Source organism: Haliotis rubra, unplaced genomic scaffold (assembly GCF_003918875.1).
Source record: "Haliotis rubra isolate DU_JTF1 unplaced genomic scaffold, ASM391887v1 Scf269, whole genome shotgun sequence".
Taxonomy (NCBI): Eukaryota; Metazoa; Mollusca; class Gastropoda; order Lepetellida; family Haliotidae; genus Haliotis; species Haliotis rubra.
In genome coordinates this window covers 83,771-105,450 of record NW_025766769.1, presented here as the reverse complement: position 1 = coordinate 105,450, position 21,680 = coordinate 83,771, and the positions used below count along the sequence as shown (strand labels likewise).

The window sequence follows — 21,680 nt, the reverse complement described above, 5'->3', positions numbered from 1 at the left end:
GAACCCTGTCTGGGTGTGTAGCAGCTGGGTGGAACCCTGTGTGGGTGTGTCAGCATAGGAGTCTGGATGGAGCCCTGTCTGGGTGTGTCAGCCTGGGAGTCTAGGTGGAGCCCAGGGGCCCTGTCTGGGTGTGTCAGCATGGGAATCTGGGTGGGGCCCTGTGTGGGTGTGTCAGCATGGGAGTCTGGGCGGGGCCCTGTCTGGGTGTGTCAGCATGGGAGTCTGGGTGGGGCCCTGTCTGGGTGTGTCAGCATGGGAGTCTGGGTGGGGCCCTGTCTGGGTGTGTCAGCATGGGAGTCTGGGTGGTACCCTGTCTGGGTGTGTAGCATAGGAGTCTGGGTGGTGCCCTGTGTGGGTGTGTCAGCATGGGAGTCTGGGTGGGGCCGTGTCTGGGTGTGTCAGCATGGGAGTCTGGGTGGTGCCCTGTGTGGGTGTGTCAGCATGGGAGTCTGGGTGGGGCCGTGTCTGGGTGTGTCAGCATGGGTGTCTGGGTGGGGCCCTGTCAGGGTGGGTGGGAGTATGGGGTGGGTGGGTGTATGGGTGTATGATACAGAAGGAAATATAGTCTCCACTGATAAGTGTGTGGGCAGAGCTGCTTGTATCAAACCCTGGAGATATAGTCACCGACATAGATGTGGGCACAGCTCTTTTGACGTTAGGCCAAAAAAAAAAAGCTTGTGGTTCCGATTTCCCGACTGACCCTAAATATTCCTGCCGAGCCTAACAATTTTACTCACCACATTAAATTTATTGATACATGAGTAATGTAAAAATACCTCTTGGCACAGGTATGGACTCATCACCCAGTCCTTAATCATCACCCTGTCCTTGACTCATCACCCTGTCCTTGACTCATCACCCATCACCCTGTCCTTGACTCATCACCCTGTCCTTGACTCATCACCCTGTCCTTGACACATCACCCTGTCCTTGACACATCAACCTGTCCTTGACACATCACTAGGTCCTTGACACATCACCCTGTTCTTGACTCATCACCCATCACCCTGTCCTTGACTCATCACCCTGTCCTTGACTCATCACCCTGTCCTTGACACATCACCCTGTCCTTGACACATCAACCTGTCCTTGACACATCAACCTGTCCTTGACACATCACCCTGTCCTTGACTCATCACCCAGTCCTTGTCATCACCCAGTCCTTGACTCATCACCCTGTCCTTGACTCATCACCCTGTCCTTGACACATCACCCTGTCCCTGACACATCACCCTGTCCTTGACACATCACTAGGTCCTTGACACATCACCCTGTCCTTGACACATCAACCTGTCCTTGACACATCACTAGGTCCTTGACTCATCACCCTGTCCTTGACTCATCACCCATCACCCTGTCCTTGACTCATCACCCTGTCCTTGACTCATCACCCATCACCCTGTCCTTGACTCATCACCCTGTCCTTGACTCATCACCCTGTCCTTGACACATCACCCTGTCCTTGACTCATCACCCAGTCCTTGACACATCACCCTGTCCTTGACAAATCAACCTGTCCTTGACACATCAACCTGTCCTTGACACATCACCCTGTCCTTGACTCATCACCCAGTCCTTGTCATCACCCAGTCCTTGACTCATCACCCTGTCCTTGACTCATCACCCTGTCCTTGACTCATCACCCTGTCCTTGACACATCACCCTGTCCCTGACACATCACCCTGTCCTTGACACATCACCCTGTCCCTGACACATCACCCTGTCCTTGACACATCACTAGGTCCTTGACACATCACCCTGTCCTTGACTCATCACCCTGTCCTTGACTCATCACTAGGTTCTTGACACATCACCCTGTCCTTGACTCATGACTCATCACCCTGTCCTTGACTCAACACCCTGTCCTTGACTCATCACTTGCTCCATCACCCTGTCCTTGACACACCACTCTGTCCTTGACACACCATCCTGTCCTTGACACACCATCCTGTCCTTGACTCATCACCCAGTCCTTGACTCATCACCTAGTCCTTGACTCATCACCCAGTCCTTGACTCATCACCCTGTCCTTGACTCATCACTTGCTCCTTGATTCATCACCCTGTCCTTGACACATCAGCCAGTCCTTGACTCATCACCCAGTCCTTGACTCATCACCCTGTCCTTGACTCATCACCCTGTCCTTGACTCAACACCCTGTCCTTGACTCAACATCCTGTCCTTGACTCACACCCTGTCCTTGACTCTTGTCCTTGACTCAACACCCTGTCTTTGACTCAACACCCTGTCCTTGACTCCCTGTCCTTGACTCATCACCCTGTCCTTGATTCATCACCCTGTCCTTGATTCATCACCCTGTCCTTGACTCATCACCCTGTCCTTGACTCAACACCCTGTCCTTGACTCAACACCCTGTCCTTGACTCAACACCCTGTCCTTGACTCATCACCCTGACCTTGACACATGACCCTGACTCATCACCCTGACCTTGACTCAACCTGTCCTTGACTCATCACCCTGCCCTTGACTCATCACCCTGTCCTTGACTCATCACCCTGTCCTTGACTCGTCACCTAGTCCTTGAGTCATCACCCTGTCCTTGACTCATCACCCAGTCCTTGTCATCACCCTGTCCTTGACTCATCACTAGGTTTTTGACACATCACCCTGTCCTTGACTCATGACTCATCACCCATGTCCTTGACTCATCACCCTGTCCTTGACTCATCACCCTGTCCTTGACTCAACACCTGTCCTTGACTCATCACCCTGTCCTTGACTCAACACCTGTCCTTGACTCAACACCCTGTCCTTGACTCATCACCCTGTCTTCAACAATGTCTTCAACAATGACCTCAACAATGTCCTCAACCATGACTCAACACCCTGTCTATACTCATTACCTTGTCTTTGACACATCACTCTGTTCATGGTTGGAAAAGGTTCAGCCCATCTCTCCAAATCCTTACCTCTCTCTCTGATGGTTTGGGAATCATGGACACAACATGTTTCTGGTCCCTTCAGTGTATCCTGGCTTTGATGTAATAGAGGAGGAGTATATGCCATAGTTGTTGAGAGTTAAGGCTTGAAGGAAGGGACTGTTTCCTGCCTCACACGGTTTCACGTGCATTTCCTGTGGAGGATAGGGGTTTCCTCATAACTGTATATATACTGGACAAAAATAGTTAGGGATATATGTAAATTTTGAAATTATGAATAATGATCTGTTTATTAACTGACACACTGATAAAATATCAATCATAAAAATACCAATATCCCTAACTTATTTTGTCCAGTATATGTTGGAAATTGAGATGACAGCTGTTGAAATTTTGTAAACTTTGTATTGTGAAGTGGACGGCATAAACAAGTACCCTTGACGAAATATGGTTATTATTCCTAGACTCATACATAATGAAGAATGACGACAATATTTTATGGATATACAACTTCTTTATTCTGTATAAGCAACGTTTCATTCACAAGAAGTCGTACACAATGGTAACTAATGTCTGATTAATTTATTAATATTTATTTCGTTAAAAATTCATTCAGTTGATTTGTTACAGGTAAGTGTGGATCCCAACAAGTATGATGTTTTACGGTTCTGGGCACTAGGGCGTGAGACACCACTACACGGTCCGTCCATCTGGGAGCGCCTGGTCAGCAGGGTGACCAGGACACCGATACCACAGCCTATAGAGTACTACAAGAGGGTTGTGCTGGCAATTAGGCTGAAGAAGGACTCCAAACTCATGCTTAAAGCTTTCAAAGAAGTGCCCATCAATTCATTAGAAATGCTTCTACCAGATGGCACGATAAAGATGAGTACTTTTGACAAAGGCTTGTTGTCATCGTCTGTTTTCTTAGCTTCTGTGGGTGTTGTAGCCAAAGTTGTGACAGTTTTAGCAGAAATGAAAATTGACTGGACATTGATAGTGACTGCCATTACTGGCGTGGTGGGAATCAGAGCATGGACAGTACAAGAACCGACGGAACAGCTACCTTGTGGACGTGTCAAGGATGCTGTATTTCAAGAACATAGCCAACAACAGGGGCTTGTTGACATTGTTGGTGGATCGTGCAGAAGACGAGAGTTTCAAAGAAGCCTTGCTAACATACAGCTTCCTGCTGACGAATCGACCACCATCAGAAAAAGCCAAGCCCAGTAGTCAACATAACCCAGCAGAACTCGGTACTTGATTACGGTATTCTCCTGATACGTCACTCTGAGTAATCCTGTTAACTACTTATGTCTGCAGGGATGCCAACCTCTACAATTTTATTGTAGTCGCTACGAATTTTAGCCTCAAACACGCGAATACGATTGCACTAGAAATTCTACGAGATTTTAAGACAATTCATTAAAATATTGACAAAAACATATATTTTCGTTGATTAAATACATTTTTACCAAAAAGAGACAACAAAAAGAAATGTAATGCTGATAATTAGGAAAAGCTTTACTCTTGATTAGTGTCATATTATCTTTCTCAGAATCCATCATGATTTTAAGTATTTAGTTGACTACTAATTTTATGGTCAAACTGCTTATTTTGAACCTTGAAACTACTATTTGCAACACTTTGGGGTTGGCATCTCTGAGTGTGTGAAGTCTTTTACTCTTGCTTACAGTATACTCCTGCTTACAGTATACTCTTGCTTACAGTATACTCCTGCTTACAGTATACTCTTGCTTACAGTATACTCCTGCTTACAGTATACTCCTGCTTACAGTATACTCCTGCTTACAGTATACTCTTGCTTACAGTATACTCCTGCTTACGGTATACTCTTGCTTACAGTATACTCCTGCTTACAGTATACTCTTGCTTACAGTATACTCCTGCTTACAGTATACTCTTGCTTACAGTATACTCTTGCTTACAGTATACTCCTGACAGGTCACTCTGAGTAATCCTGTTAACTACTTGAGTTATAGTCATGCTGACCCTGTCTATGTAATGGTCTGACTAGGTATGTGAGTCAAGTCTTATACTCTTGCTGACCCTGTCTATGTAATGGTCTGACTAGGTATGTGAGTCAAGTCTTATACTCTTGCTGACCCTGTCTATGTAATGGTCTGACTAGGTATGTGAGTCAAGTCTTATACTCTTGCTGACCCTGTCTATGTAATCGTCTGACTAGGTATGTGAGTCAAGTCTTATACTCTTGCTGACCCTATCTATGTAATCGTCTGACTAGGTATGTGAGTCAAGTCTTATAGTCATGCTGACCCTGTCTATGTAATCGTCTGACTAGGTATGTGAGTCAAGTCTTATACTCTTGCTGACCCTGTCTATGTAATCGTCTGACTAGGTATGTGAGTCAAGTCTTATACTCTTGCTGACCCTGTCTATGTAATCGTCTGACTAGGTATGTGAGTCAAGTCTTATAGTCATGCTGACCCTGTCTATGTAATCGTCTGACTAGGTATGTGAGTCAAGTCTTATACTCTTGCTGACCCTGTCTATGTAATCGTCTGACTAGGTATGTGAGTCAAGTCTTATAGTCATGCTGACCCTGTCTATGTAATCATCTGACTAGGTATGTGAGTCAAGTCTTATACTCTTGCTGACCCTGTCTATGTAATCGTCTGACTAGGTATGTGAGTCAAGTCTTATACTCTTGCTGACCCTGTCTATGTAATCGTCTGACTAGGTATGTGAGTCAAGTCTTATACTCTTGCTGACCCTGTCTATGTAATCGATCTGACTAGGTATGTGAGTCAAGTCTTATAGTCATGCTGACCCTGTCTATGTAATCGTCTGACTAGGTATGTGAGTCAAGTCTTATACTCTTGCTGACCCTGTCTATGTAATCGTCTGACTAGGCATGTGAGTCAAGTCTTATAGTCATGCTGACCCTGTCTATGTAATCGTCTGACTAGGTATGTGAGTCAAGTCTTATAGTCATGCTGACCCTGTCTATGTAATCGTCTGACTAGGTATGTGAGTCAAGTCTTATACTCTTGCTGACCCTATCTATGTAATCGTCTGACTAGGTATGTGAGTCAAGTCTTATAGTCATGCTGACCCTGTCTATGTAATCGTCTGACTAGGTATGTGAGTCAAGTCTTATACTCTTGCTGACCCTGTCTATGTAATCGTCTGACTAGGTATGTGAGTCAAGTCTTATAGTCATGCTGACCCTGTCTATGTAATCGTCTGACTAGGTATGTTAGTCAAGTCTTATACTCTTGCTGACCCTGTCTATGTAATCGTCTGACTAGGTATGTGAGTCAAGTCTTATACTCTTGCTGACCCTGTCTATGTAATCGTCTGACTAGGTATGTGAGTCAAGTCTTATACTCTTGCTGACCCTGTCCATGTAATCGTGCTGACTAGGTATGCGAGTCAAGTATTATACTCTTGCTCACTCTTTTTACGTAGTCGTGCCGAATAGGTATTTTGCATCAATATATATTTTGTGAATTTTGCCTTTCTCTTCACCAAAATTGTCGGTGTAGTAATATTAAGAAAGGTAAATTTACATCCAGAATATCTTAGACATTCCTCCTTCAATATTTATCAATACACACGCCACAAAACAAGTATTTCTGATGATACTTTATTCTTGAAAATACACAGACAAATTCTCCACAGAATAATAACGAAATAGATGTATATTAATAGCACTCCCGACCAGAGCGGTTACAACTGAATCTAGTTTACTCAGTGTCATGTCCTATACAAATACTCAAATAGCAGCTTACTGGTGGATTAGCCTACTTCTTGATTACTGCATCGAGAAAACCTGATGCCCTCCATCCATGAATGACTGAGTCTTCGTTCTTCTTCACGATATCGAAGCTGGACAGGACCCATCTGGCATGAAGAGGTTTCCGGTTGCTAATTCGTAAATCAACACGTTGATCACCCCCCATCCTTCAGATTCTCGGCCACACAATCAGCATACCAGTTTGTGAACTTGTTTTTCACGGCTGACTTAAACTCCGAATTAACTGACAGGTCCATTGGCACTGACACTGAGTTATCCATCTCAGTGCCCACTGACACTGAGTTGATACTGTTGAGATCAAAGGGATTAATAAGAAACCTGTCATCCTGTATCCCTGAAACCTGTATCTTTGATGTAAGAAGCAATGTAGTTTTAGTTAACAATGTTGTTTTTGCAACCTCTCGCAAAAATAATACATCGCAGAACAGGCACGGGGTATATTGACATCATCCTCTACCACCTATAGTATGACCAGAAATTATTGAGAATTTGAGGAATATGTTTAATTGGATTTCTAGTATAAACAACCTTAACCAGCTATCATGTTAGTTTCATTCAAGAGAGACAACTTCATTATTCCTTTTTCATTAGTTTGTGAAGAGTTATCCCCCTTTGTTTACTTGCTAGCAGACGACATTTTCAGTGATCCTCAGTATGGATGATGTAGAGAAGAGGAAGTTGATGTTAGAGTATTATAACAAGGACATCAGATCAGCTAAAGTGATTTCAAGTAGAACAGACATCCCCTTGTCCACTGTTTATTGTGTTTTGAAAAATATTGCAAATGGATATGGCATTGAGCACCAGGGAGGCGCAGGTAGGCCCAGAAAATTGACTGTCTGTGACAGGAGGCGGCTTGGTATTCTTGTTTCTAAAAACAAATGAAGGAGTTTAGAAAACTTAAGGCTGGATATGATTGATAGAGGAACTGTGGCTTTCTGTAAGGAGACAATTAGAACTGAGCTGCATGCAATGGGTTGGCAGAAAAGTCGAGGAATTCCATCACCGATTATGAAACCTGAAAAACCTTTGTATCAGCGCCCAAAGTACAGTCCGAAATTTAACGTGTGGGGTGGTATATCTGTGTTAGGGGCAACGCCCCTCAGTGTATTTGAAGGGAATATGAACTGTGAGCGGTACACAGATATTCTCGAGGGACATTTACTTCCATCTGCTCACGTGTTCTATGGAAATGTTTGGATTTTCCAGCAGGACAACGACCCCAAACATCGTTCAAAGCATTCACAGGCCTGGTTTCGGACCCCAAATATGACATTATTAGATTGGTCAAGCTAAAGCCCTGACCTAAATCCAATAGAAAATGTTTGGGGACTTATGAAGGCAAGTGTCAATAAGAAAAATCTGATAAATATTGCTGAAATGAAAGAAGAGGTGGTCCGATATTGGGACAGTATGGACCACAACTTTCTAACTTCTTTGATCAGTAGTATGCCCCGACGCATTGAAGCCTGCATTGCTGCCCATGGTGACTTGACAGAATACTAACTGTTCACCTGTCTTTGAATCTGGAGTTATGTTCTGCTAATATTCACATTTAATACGTGAGTAATGAGTGAAAAAAAATAATAAATGTACAATCTTTTAAATTCTCAATAATTTCTGGTTGTACTATACTATACCCAAGACAGCCAAGATGTTGCTGATACAATTAGACAGGTTCTTCTGGCAGAATGGACTTCCCAGGTGCCGTGCACAGATCGACTTGATCCAGCCATGTCTCATCCTGTCCTCATGTCTGAAAGAGGAACTGGACATCCACATTCCATCATGTCCTTATCTCTGATAGAGGAACTGGACATCCACATTCCATCCTGTCCTCATCTCTGACAGAGGAACTGGACATCCACATTCCATCCTGTCCTCATGTCTGATAGAGGAACTGGACATCCACATTCCATCATGTCCTCATCTCTGATAGAGGAACTGGACATCCACATTCCATCCTGTCCTCATGTCTGATAGAGGAACTGGACATCCACATTCCATCATGATGATAGAGGAACTGGACATCCACATTCCATCCTGTCCTCATGTCTGATAGAGGAACTGGACATCCACATTCCATCATGTCCTCATCTCTGATAGAGGAACTTGACATCCACATTCCATCATGTCCTCAACTCTGATAGAGGAACTGGACATCCACATTCCATCCTGTCCTCATCTCTGATAGAGGAACTGGACATCCACATTCCATCATGTCCTCATCTATGATAGAGGAACTGGACATCCACATTCCATTCTGTCCTCATGCCTGATAGAGGAACTTGACATCCACATTCCATCATGTCCTCATCTCTGATAGAGGAACTTGACATCCACATTCCATCATGTCCTCATCTCTGATAGAGGAACTGGACATCCACATTCCATCCTGTCCTCATGTCTGATAGAGCAACTGGACATCCACATTCCATTCTGTCCTCATCTCTGATAGAGGAACTGGACATCCACATTCCATCCTGTCCTCAACTCTGATAGAGGAACTGGACATCCACATTCCATCATGTCCTCATATCTGATAGAGGAACTGGACATTCACATTCCATTCTGTCCTCATCTCTGATAGAGGAACTGGACATCCACATTCTATCATGTCCTCAACTCTGATAGAGGAACTGGACATCCACATTCCATCATGTCCTCAACTCTGATAGAGGAACTGGACATCCGCATTCCATCCTGTCCTCATCTCTGATAGAGGAACTGGACATCCACATTCCATCATGTCCTCATCTCTGACAGAGGAACTGGACATCCCCATTCCATTCTGACATCCACATTCCATCATGTTCCCCGTGTGACTCAACCCTCTGGAGTGTTTAGGGGATGTAGTGGATCACACTTGATGGAATGACATTTAACTTCGCCCTTTAGTCTAAGGAGGACAATCGAAGAAAAGTGAGTGTGAAGTTGCATCCCTCAAGAAAGCAAGGAAGCTTAGTTCTGTCTAAAATGTTCAAGTGTGCAGAGATCAGCTAGGCTCAGGGATGCTTCACATGCACCCAAGGGATTGTACTAGCATTTCGACTTGGGATTGCATGAAAGATTGACCGAATCTGCAATCGGCTTGGGAGTGATGAGAAAAATCTGATGATCAACTTCAGAATCCAACAAATGATCGGGAGAATACATTTGGAAGGAGCATACAGATGTTTGGGAGGACTGGACATTTACCATAAGGATCATACTTTCCATTGACATGAAAGCAGTCCTCTAGGGAGCAGTTGATGGGATTGGACAGTCAACAGTGGGATTTACAAACAATTGAGGACGTACTGCAGTTGGATTTGGAGCTATAAACTGATTGAATATGCACCTCGGGGACTGCAGGAACAATTGTGAGAAAATGATACAGAGCAAATACAGGATGAGACATTTTTAGTGATTGTACCAACGTTAAAGAGGTGTGAAGATCAGCATTAGATAGAATATGTCCATCTCCTCAGACACTCATGAGTTGTGAAAATGGAGTGGAATTCTCATTAACATGTGGTTTATAATCCTCTGCTCAGCTCATTCAGACCCTCAACCAGCTTTGTCTCCACATCGACTATTCACGACTGCTTCAGAATCCTACTCTTCTCCATCGATATTGTCCATATGGACTCTGAGAAGTAGTTGAAAAACCTGCACTCTTGGATTACCAACGTACCTATTAGCTGCCTAGAATCTTTGCAGAAGAGGAATATGTACATGTAATTGGGCTCTATGTGAAAGGCAGAACTAAGGTGTGTCACTCCCTTGCTGAGGAGGGGCTGTGGGGTAGCCTACTGGTTAAAGCGTTGGCTCGTCACGCCGAAGACCCGGGTTTGAATCCCCACATGGGTACAATGTGTGAAGCCCATTTCTGGTGTCCCCTGCCGTGATGTTGCTCGAATATTGCTAAAAGTGGCGGCGCGTAAAACCAAACTAAGTCAGTCAGTCTTGCTGAGGATGTTATGTTTGACAATGGCCTTTGCTGCTATGTGAGGGATAAAGGTTGGTTTCAGAGTTCCTAGTTTCAGACTTACAACTGGCAATGAACAGTTTGGAGTCTCTCTCCACTGCTCCAGAACTTCACAGAGACAGCTTGAATCCTAAATGCATAGGGTGCACCTTGAAGGATAAAAGGTACAGCTAAGTCAACAGTCCCGTCAGCTCCAGCTTCATTAAGTGGCATTTAGAAGCTGGTATGATGAAAAGGAACAATTCTTTTTCAGAAGAAGTCCTCCTTGGGGTACATATATGCATTAAAGTGTCCCTTTTAAAATACCTACGACAGTTGTAACAATATTCAATAAAATATTTTACCAAACAAAAAACTCGTTTTGTTTAGTGAGAACACCCCTACAGGGCCCCTCACAGCCAAGAGCAGGTCACTCTGGCTGCTTGCCTCGTACCTCACATTTCATGCTGTCGTTGTCAAGAACGATTGTGCATGATCCAGTATCGCCTATCTACGAAAGAGAAATGAGTGAGAGAGAGTCCAATCCTGTATGTATGGTTCCTTCTTTTTCGCACAGGCGCTAGCTGGAATCTTCAAATGACTTTTTTCATTCATGATTTGTTGTAACTTTGCCGGCATGTTTGCTCTTTGCAGCCATATGGCAGGCAAGATGGCGGACTGCATGGTCCCTTCTTTATCCCTTCTGCTGGCTTTGTAATCCGTTGAAGTCGGGTTGTAAGGTTTTCATATTTCATTACATAGGTTATGCTTGCCTAAATTCCTCTTTTTTCAGCGTTTTTTGGTAAGTTATGGTTGAGTGATTTTGTAGTGTGTTCGTTTCATATCGCTCACAAATGTTGCACTTTGTTAGTTATGTGCACAATTAGGCTTCGCTATTGTTGCTTTATGCTAGTATTTTAATAGCTTTGCTGTAGCAGTTAAATATCACCTGTGCGTTGTATTTTTCTGTATTATTGTGTGCATATTCAACCATGTTAAACAGTCATAGCGTGGTTCTGTTTTTTGCAGTCCAAGGGGTGTGTTACCTGTAGCGCTACCATATCGTCTCAGGATCGCCACCTTGTATGTTTGCGTTGCTTGGCGGAGGAAGCCCATGATGACTAGGGTTGTACCATGTGTCAGGCAGATTCCCCTCATTCCATCAAGTCGCGACATGCGGACATGATGTTCTACACGTCTTTGCTTCAGGTGGGGGGGGGGACATGTGGGTGCAGGAGCCTCCCTCTAAGGAAAAGGATAAAAAGCCTAAGAAAAAGAAGAGTTCCTCTTCTTCTGCGTCTGTATCAGGGGATACAGCGACTAAACGGGCGAAGGGTGCGGGATCTTTGGTCCCTTCACCAGCAATTCCTTCCACTTCACAGGCACCTTCCCCTCCAAATGTCCCTGTTTCAAATCCATTAACATTTGAACTAATCTCCGATCTTTTACAGCAACAAATGGTGTTGGTTCACTCGCTCATATCTGACGCGATGTCCGGTTTCCATCAGGAGATTGGCGTCCGTCCAGCTACTGGGGGGTGTCCCGTTTCTGTGGTGGGCAGTGTCCCCAACCTTAACTTAGGCTCTGGTGTGGGGATTACTGTCGGGAGTGCGTCTGCACCGAGCATCGTCTCGGTTGCCGGCCACCCCTAGCTGTTGCTGTGCCTACTGCCAGTCCGTGCCTCGGCTCTGGGTCTGGGTCGGTAGTTGGTGCCGGTGTAACAGGCCAGAGCATACCCCTGTCCCAGACTATACCCGGGGTTAAACTGGGCGAGCCTAGTTTATACCTCGGGGTATATTCTGAACTAGGCCATAGTATACCCCCCTAGCCAAGATTATACCCCTACAGAAAACAAGTGATTAAGGATAGTACTATAATTTTATTGTACTTCTCACACAATTAAACACTGGTTACAACATTGAAATGGTCCGATACATTTTCCAGATACAAAGCATAATCAGTGTGAGTTTTCAAGCTGAAGCTGGCAGGGTACATCAGCAGGTGTCCTCCGAAAAGTTAGACGTCCCAAAAGTTAGACGCGTTAAAACAACAAAGGTTATGGTTGGTTGCACCGAGGTTCACTACACTGTTACCTTCGTTAATTAATGGACTAGTCCAAATGTACTAATCCAAACACAATGAGAAGAGATTGTCGATAATGACAATGACTTTATTTGACATAAACCCAAATAAGTTATTTCAACAAGATAATTATAAATGATCTATGGATGACTTTGTAATGACTTTATTTGGCATTAAAAAAATTAACTTAACAAGATAATTTAAATGGTCAATCAAATCATTTAAGATTTAAGATTTCACATCTTTCACATCATTCACTATACAGGCAAGAATGTCAACCAAGTCTGAGCAAATGCCCAACTGCATCGAGGAACTCCATGTTTGTCACCCCTCCTGCACGCAGTCTCTCTTGCAGACGCACGCCGAAGACCCGGATTCGAATCCCCACATGGGTACAATGTGTGAAGCCCATTTCTGGTGTCCACCGCCGTGATGTTGCTGGAATATTGCTAAAAGCGGCGTAAAACCAAACTCAGTCAGTCAGTAAGTCTTGCAGACGCATCAGTTCTCACTTTCCCTGTAGACCCTCTTCGTCTTCCACATCGCCAGTGAACAAACTCTCCCCTGACTCTGTTCTTGGTGTATGTGTGGCCTTGAAGGAATTTCAGCTACCGCTACCCCCTCGCATTTGGCCCCACCGCTTGCGCCAGCTTTGCCGGGCCATTCGGTGTCGGCGCTGTTTGGTTTGCCATTGGGGAATCCCACGTCTGGCTCTTCCTCGTCTGGCTCTTCCTCGTCTCGCCACCGTGACTCAGTGTCGGTCGTACCTGGCACCACGGCTCTGCTCAAGCCTCTGTCACTCTCCCTAGACCCCTCGAATGAACCCTCAGAGCTATCTCTAGAAACAGAGACTTCGCTCCAGGAGGATAGGTTCGAGGAGGCTATGGAGTAGGAGGAGGGTCAGGTACGCCATTAGCATATCGCTTAGTGCGTCCCTGAGACAGGTACGGGAGCACATTGCCTCCATTCTGCCTCAGGTGGTTGTCAGTTCTGGCGCCCCCAACCCTACAGAGTTTCACATCCCCAGGGAGGCATTCGCTCCTACTAAGGTGGCAGACTCACGGCTACACATTTTGACTTCAGTCCTAGCTGAAGTTATTTACCCACTCCTCTGTGGTACCAGGTCCAGGTTCGACTTGCCCGAGCTGGTTCAGTCACATCTGGCGCACGACTCTATTAGGTCGTCGGCTTGGCAATGACCTATATCCTTAAGCAGGATGGTACGGCTGCGCCGTCTCTCCTGCAGGAGGCATGGCAGTTTCTGCTCTGGTGCGACCAGTTTGACATACGGGTGATGCCTGTTTATCTACCCGGGGCAGACAACCTTCGAGCAGACGCGCTCTCTCGACGTATCCTGGCCCCGCACGAGTGGATGCTCAATCGGGAGATATTCGGGATTATGTCCCAGTTGTTCGGGTCATTCCAGGTGGATCTGTTTGCTCCTGGAGGGACGAACCAGATTCCGGTGTTTTGCTCTCGGATACCAGATCAAAGAGCCATCGCCTCGGACGTTTTCCAGCTCGATTGGACGTAGCGGGTTCTGTGGGCATTCCCACCAATACCCCTGATTCCCAAGGTCCTCTCGCAGCTTGCCACCAAACCAGCTCGACTGCTTGTGCTCCTTGCACCTCTTTGGTCAGCTCAAACATGGTTTCTGGTACTACTAAGGTTTCTGGCTCAGCCTCCTGTACTATTACCCTTTCAACCGGACCTACTATCCCAGAACGGAGCACCGCACCCGAATCCCAGGATTCAGTGGGTGGCCTTCATCGTAACTCTTTTATTCTTTCACATTGTTCAATAATGCCATACAAGTGATTGAAGGAGAAGTGGAGCAGGGTAACCAGCTCCAGGTGTTGATGGTGCTTCTGCGTCTTTAGAATTTATAAGTCGATAAATATCTTCGGAGGCAGAGACGACAGCCATTGCTGAGCCCCTGCAACTCTGAGTCAAGAGAGACAAATAACTTCAGGAACAATTCGCTTAGTGGCAAAGGAAGCAGGTATATGGCAACAAAGGACAGTATGATAAGCAGTCTGAATAATCCAGAAGGAGTATTGTTCTGTCAGGACTGCATTTCCTGCTAAGGCTTCAACACAACAGGTGAATATCTGCACTTGACGGTTTGGAGGAAGCTAAAGGGATCAACCCTCACCACATACTTGGCTGTCAACAAATCTGTCATCTCTCCTGGCATCTCTCCTGGCATCAAGATGTCCACAGTGGCAGAACTTCCGACTCTGATTTTATCTGCAAGATGATCAAGATATTTAGCATCCTGGGGACATACTACAGCTTTTTGCCGTGGCTAATTACAAACGTCTCCAGGATTAGAAGTCAGAATAGACTTTATACTCTTGCTACTGTAGCAAGGATCAGTGAGATTCCTGTGTTGAGTATGATGGGATAACATTGTCAAGAATCAGCTGCCAGGCCTACCAGGTAGGTTGTTTACCATCCCTGCTCTCCTCTCAGTGATCCTCAACACTTACTCCTACTGAGGCTCAACAGCACTGCTTGCTGTCAGGTTTACCAGGTAGGTTGTTTACCATCCCTGCTCTCCTCTCAGTGATCCTCAACACTTACTCCTACTGAGGCTCAACAGCACTGCTTGCTGTCAGGCCTACCAGGTAGGTTGTTTAGCATCCCTGCTCTCCTCTCAGTGATCCTCAACACTTACTCCTACTGAGGCTCAACAGCACTGCTTGCTGTCAGGCCTACCAGGTAGGTTGTTTAGCATCCCTGCTCTCCTCTCAGTGATCCTCAACACTTACTCCTACTGAGGCTCAACAGCACTGCTTGCTGTCAGGCCTACCAGGTAGGTTGTTTAGCATCCCTCCTCTCCTCTCAGTGATCCTCAACACTTACTCCTACTGAGGCTCAACAGCACTGCTTGCTGTCAGGCCTACCAGGTAGGTTGTTTAGCATCCCTGCTCTCCTCTCAGTGATCCTCAACACTTACTCCTACTGAGGCTCAACAGCACTGCTTGCTGTCAGGCCTACCAGGTAGGTTGTTTAGCATCCCTCCTCTCCTCTCAGTGATCCTCAACACTTACTCCTACTGAGGCTCAACAGCACTGCTTGCTGTCAGGCCTACCAGGTAGGTTGTTTAGCATCCCTCCTCTCCTCTCAGTGATCCTCAACACTTACTCCTACTGAGGCTCAACAGCACTGCTTGCTGTCAGGCCTACCAGGTAGGTTGTTTAGCATCCCTCCCTCTCCTCTCAGTGATCCTCAACACTTACTCCTACTGAGGCTCAACAGCACTGCTTGCTGTCAGGCCTACCAGGTAGGTTGTTTAGCATCCCTCCTCTCCTCTCAGTGATCCTCAACACTTACTCCTACTGAGGCTCAACAGCACTGCTTGCTGTCAGGCCTACCAGGTAGGTTGTTTAGCATCCCTGCTCTCCTCTCAGTGATCCTCAACACTTACTCCTACTGAGGCTCAACAGCACTGCTTGCTGTCAGGTTTACCAGGTAGGTTGTTTAGCATCCTCCTCTCCTCTCAGTGATCCTCAACACTTACTCCTACTGAGGCTCAACAGCACTGCTTGCTGTCAGGCCTACCAGGTAGGTTGTTTAGCATCCCTGCTCTCCTCTCAGTGATCCTCAACACTTACTCCTACTGAGGCTCAACAGCACTGCTTGCTGTCAGGGCCTACCAGGTAGGTTGTTTAGCATCCCTCCTCTCCTCTCAGTGATCCTCAACACTTACTCCTACTGAGGCTCAACAGCACTGCTTGCTGTCAGGCCTACCAGGTAGGTTGTTTAGCATCCCTGCTCTCCTCTCAGTGATCCTCAACACTTACTCCTACTGAGGCTCAACAGCACTGCTTGCTGTCAGGCCTACCAGGTAGGTTGTTTAGCATCCCTGCTCTCCTCTCAGTGATCCTCAACACTTACTCCTACTGAGGCTCAACAGCACTGCTTGCTGTCAGGCCTACCAGGTAGGTTGTTTAGCATCCCTGCTCTCCTCTCAGTGATCCTCAACACTTACTCCTACTGAGGCTCAACAGCACTGCTTGCTGTCAGGTTTACCAGGTAGGTTGTTTAGCATCCCTCCACTCCTCTCAGTGATCCTCAACACTTACTCCTACTGAGGCTCAACAGCACTGCTTGCTGTCAGGCCTACCAGGTAGGTTGTTTAGCATCCCTGCTCTCCTCTCAGTGATCCTCAACACTTACTCCTACTGAGGCTCAACAGCACTGCTTGCTGTCAGGTTTACCAGGTAGGTTGTTTAGCATCCCTCCACTCCTCTCAGTGATCCTCAACACTTACTCCTACTGAGGCTCAACAGCACTGCTTGCTGTCAGGTTTACCAGGTAGGTTGTTTAGCATCCCTCCTCTCCTCTCAGTGATCCTCAACACTTACTCCTACTGAGGCTCAACAGCACTGCTTGCTGTCAGGCTTACCAGGTAGGTTGTTTAGCATCCCTCCACTCCTCTCAGTGATCCTCAACACTTACTCCTACTGAGGCTCAACAGCACTGCTTGCTGCCAGGCCTACCAGGTAGGTTGTTTAGCATCCCTCTCTCTCTCAGTGATCCTCAACACTTACTCCTACTGAGGCTCAACAGCACTGCTTGCTGTCAGGTTTACCAGGTAGGTTGTTTAGCATCCCTCCACTCCTCTCAGTGATCCTCAACACTTACTCCTACTGAGGCTCAACAGCACTGCTTGCTGTCAGGTTTACCAGGTAGGTTGTTTAGCATCCCTCCACTCCTCTCAGTGATCCTCAACACTTACTCCTACTGAGGCTCAACAGCACTGCTTGCTGTCAGGCCTACCAGGTAGGTTGTTTAGCATCCCTCCTCTCCTCTCAGTGATCCTCAACACTTACTCCTACTGAGGCTCAACAGCACTGCTTGCTGTCAGGTTTACCAGGTAGGTTGTTTAGCATCCCTCCTCTCCTCTCAGTGATCCTCAACACTTACTCCTACTGAGGCTCAACAGCACTGCTTGCTGTCAGGCCTACCAGGTAGGTTGTTTAGCATCCCTCCTCTCCTCTCAGTGATCCTCAACACTTACTCCTACTGAGGCTCAACAGCACTGCTTGCTGTCAGGTTTACCAGGTAGGTTGTTTAGCATCCCTCCACTCCTCTCAGTGATCCTCAACACTTACTCCTACTGAGGCTCAACAGCACTGCTTGCTGTCAGGCCTACCAGGTAGGTTGTTTAGCATCCCTCCACTCCTCTCAGTGATCCTCACACACTTACTCCTACTGAGGCTCAACAGCACTGCTTGCTGTCAGGTTTACCAGGTAGGTTGTTTAGCATCCCTCCTCTCCTCTCAGTGATCCTCAACACTTACTCCTACTGAGGCTCAACAGCACTGCTTGCTGTCAGGTTTACCAGGTAGGTTGTTTAGCATCCCTCCACTCCTCTCAGTGATCCTCAACACTTACTCCTACTGAGGCTCAACAGCACTGCTTGCTGTCAGGCCTACCAGGTAGGTTGTTTAGCATCCCTCCACTCCTCTCAGTGATCCTCAACACTTACTCCTACTGAGGCTCAACAGCACTGCTTGCTGCCAGGCCTACCAGGTAGGTTGTTTAGCATCCCTGCTCTCCTCTCAGTGATCCTCAACACTTACTCCTACTGAGGCTCAACAGCACTGCTTGCTGTCAGGTTTACCAGGTAGGTTGTTTAGCATCCCTCCACTCCTCTCAGTGATCCTCAACACTTACTCCTACTGAGGCTCAACAGCACTGCTTGCTGCCAGGCCTACCAGGTAGGTTGTTTAGCATCCCTGCTCTCCTCTCAGTGATCCTCAACACTTACTCCTACTGAGGCTCAACAGCACTGCTTGCTGTCAGGCCTACCAGGTAGGTTGTTTAGCATCCCTCCTCTCCTCTCAGTGATCCTCAACACTTACTCCTACTGAGGCTCAACAGCTGTCAGGCCTCATACAGTATGAATGCTGGCATCTACCACTGATGCCCCCTCTATGGTTCTATGACAGTCTTCAGCTCCAGTCTTCTTTGTGGGGACTGAACAAGTTTGATGTCATATTCCATGTATCCATCTCTAATTGTCTTGGAATCTCTGTCCACCTTAAGCCATTGGTTAAATTCAATATGTGAGGTAGGATAAACCTATATACATACCGAATATCTGATAAATGTAAAACTTTAAATAAATACTCTGTGGCATATGGATTACACCCACTCAGCTGGCCCCAGGTTCCTAGCCAGGTTAGCTCTTAGAAGAGAACGACTTGACTAGGGAAGGTATGGGTCTCACCCATGGAAGCACACATGTGGAAGGGTACACTTTAAAGGGATTGTGATTGGGTGAGATGTAAAGAAAATGCTTACTCCAATATGAGAATTACTTTGAAATAGGAATATATTTAGGAATTTGTAATATCAAGAGTAACTGTGGTAGCAACTTATCTCTTTTTTTTCAGGTGGAATAACAGACATCCAGGTTGAGAAGATGGCAGAGCATTTCATCAGTAAGAAGACTGGGGTGAAGATTGAGTTTGACTCCTCTGAGGCGGTGAAATTGTTGAAGGGTTTCGGACTCCTAAGTGAAAAGGGAGACAAGCTGAATGTGCTATCATTGGAGGCGGCAATGCGGAACCTCCCTCAGCAGCCCCAGTCTGTGGTTGCACGTGGAGAGGAGGCGGACATCACGGAGGGGTATGATCGGGATGAGTACCTGGAGACAGAGGAGGAATACAAGGATGAGGAGAGGAAGACCAAGAAATATGGCTGGTTTTAATCAACGCCAGCAACTTAGGAGAAAGTTATTTTAGGAAATAAGTATCAGTTGAATATCTTGAATCAACTCTGTCAGTCATATCTTAAGATACATGTTGATCTAAGCATAAATTTTGCTGAATGATTTCAGGCTAACTTAAGTGTTTATATTAAATAATCTTTGGGTATAATTCTGGTTGTTTGGAATTATCTCTGAATAGCAGATATGAAATTTGTCATGACAGTGAAAGCCGTGTTAGGATCATAGAATGTTGGTTTTTGGTAGATTATTTTCTAACGTTGTCAGTGTTTGGGTGGAGAGTGATCGATGTATTCTAGGATGTCCAGAAAGGGAATGAATTCAGATTGGTTTTATTGGAGATCTTCATCTTGCTTTTGAGGATGTGAATGTATCTTTACAGTGAGAATGTGTCCTACATCAAGCTACAACTACTCATTGTGTTGGAAGTGTTTCAGACAGATTCCGCCATTACAGGCAAACTTAGTACATTGTCTCTCCATACCTTTCCTGTCCATTTGGACATGTGATAAATTATGCAATCCTTTTCTTTAAACTGTTGTCAATAACTTAAAGTGCATGTTATATCATGTTTTCACTCCCAAGTTATGTCAATCCACACAGATGAAATTGTAGTAAAGGTATTACTCCAATTAGTGATATTGTTGACATCGTGAATTTTCAACATGTCCATATAGGAAGTTTATACACAGGTCATATATTGATTTACTGTATGCTGTAAATAGGCCTCAGCTGGGGAATGTCTGTATATAAAATTGTGTTTATTTCTTTACTTTCTTATTGATTATTTTGGTTCGGTAACAACAAGCGATACACTGGTGTGGGTCTATGTTGACATGTTGGTGCCGCCGTGCTGAACCAGAACCAGATTCAGTGTTGGTTTGGAGGATGCTGTAGTCACATCAAGAAGAAGCACACACAGCTGTGAGTACACATGACAGGTTGACTCTGCACATTCTGTTCCAAGCATGTACTTAGTACAGCTGGTTCATTATCAACTGGAAGTCTCCCAATGACGGCAGAACACAGACATCTCTGAGAGGCTGCATGGACCTAATTGTGTACAGGCCGTGTCTTCGGTGCTCCAACCTAGCTCTCCTTGGAGAGGACGCCCTGCTTGCCGGGTTTGTCCTGCGATAGCACCGATATCTGATCTGTGAATCCATTAATAAGATCACCAAACAGCATCAAAGCCTAAGGCTTCTTCCGTTACGAACTTGGCTGCACTGACTCTGGAGTATAAGGACGAGGAGTGTCTAAACCTGATGATACAGCAGTGTAGGAAAGATGTAGAAAATCTAGCCTGTCCACAGGACTGGCAGGTCAAATTTTTTACCAGTCCTGCCAAAATCTAGCCTGTCCTCCAAATATAAATAAAACACCTTCGGCAGTAAATATTCAAAAAGGTTATAATCATTATATATATGTCATTGGTTTGCTAAAATTGACCCGACATGAGGACGGACTAGATATTTTTTTAACCCGTCCTCCACAAAATTCACCTGTCTCGGACGTTGGGACGGGCTATCTTTCCTACAGTGGATACAGGGAGAACACAGAGCTTCCCAGAGTAGTGCTTCTGTTGGAACTTTGGCTACCCAGAGTAGTGCTTCTGTTGGAACTTTGGCTACCCAGAGTAGTGCTTCTGTTGGAACTTTGGCTACCCAGAGTAGTGCTTCTGTTGGAACTTTGGCTACCCAGAGTAGTGCTTCTGTTAGAACTTTGGCTGGACGAGGTGTGTCTAAATCAAATGGGACAGGGAGAACACAGAGCTCCCCAAAGTAGTGCTTCTGTTAGGACTTTGGCTGTCATTCACTGTCCACATATACAATGTTTTACACTTGGAACCCAACATCTATTTTATATTTACATATCACAGGGATATACTGATTAACCTGATAAACCACACCATACTACAGTGCTGAAGGAAGACTCACCAGGAAATACACAGCAGTGTAAAACTGCCAGATTGTTGAAGTGCTTGAGAGTTACTGAAGTAACTGGTCAACGTGTAACAATTTCATAGCATAAACTTTGAAACTGCCACACTTTCATTCTGTGTGAAGTACATAGTATGCTGAAAACACTCGCCTTTTATTCCCCGATAAGAACTGACGCACCAATGTGTACAGACAGACAGACAGACAGAGAGAGAGTAAAACATATTAAAATGTACATAGCAAAAAGTACATAAAAATGCGA

The 21,680-nt window shown here is 45.6% G+C and overlaps 1 protein-coding gene across 1 annotated transcript in view; it reads left to right on the top strand.

Annotated features, from left to right (window-relative positions):
- LOC124280495 (transmembrane protein 143-like) overlaps window positions 1–20,246 on the top strand; it is a 42,062-nt gene extending 21,816 nt beyond the window's left edge. Inside the window, 3 exon segments of the mRNA XM_046716434.1 lie at window positions 3,531–3,934; window positions 3,936–4,156; window positions 19,144–20,246. Coding sequence (XP_046572390.1) covers window positions 3,531–3,934; window positions 3,936–4,156; window positions 19,144–19,460 — 942 coding nt within the window. The 3' untranslated portion in view covers window positions 19,461–20,246.
- The last annotated feature ends 1,434 nt before the right edge of the window (window positions 20,247–21,680 follow it).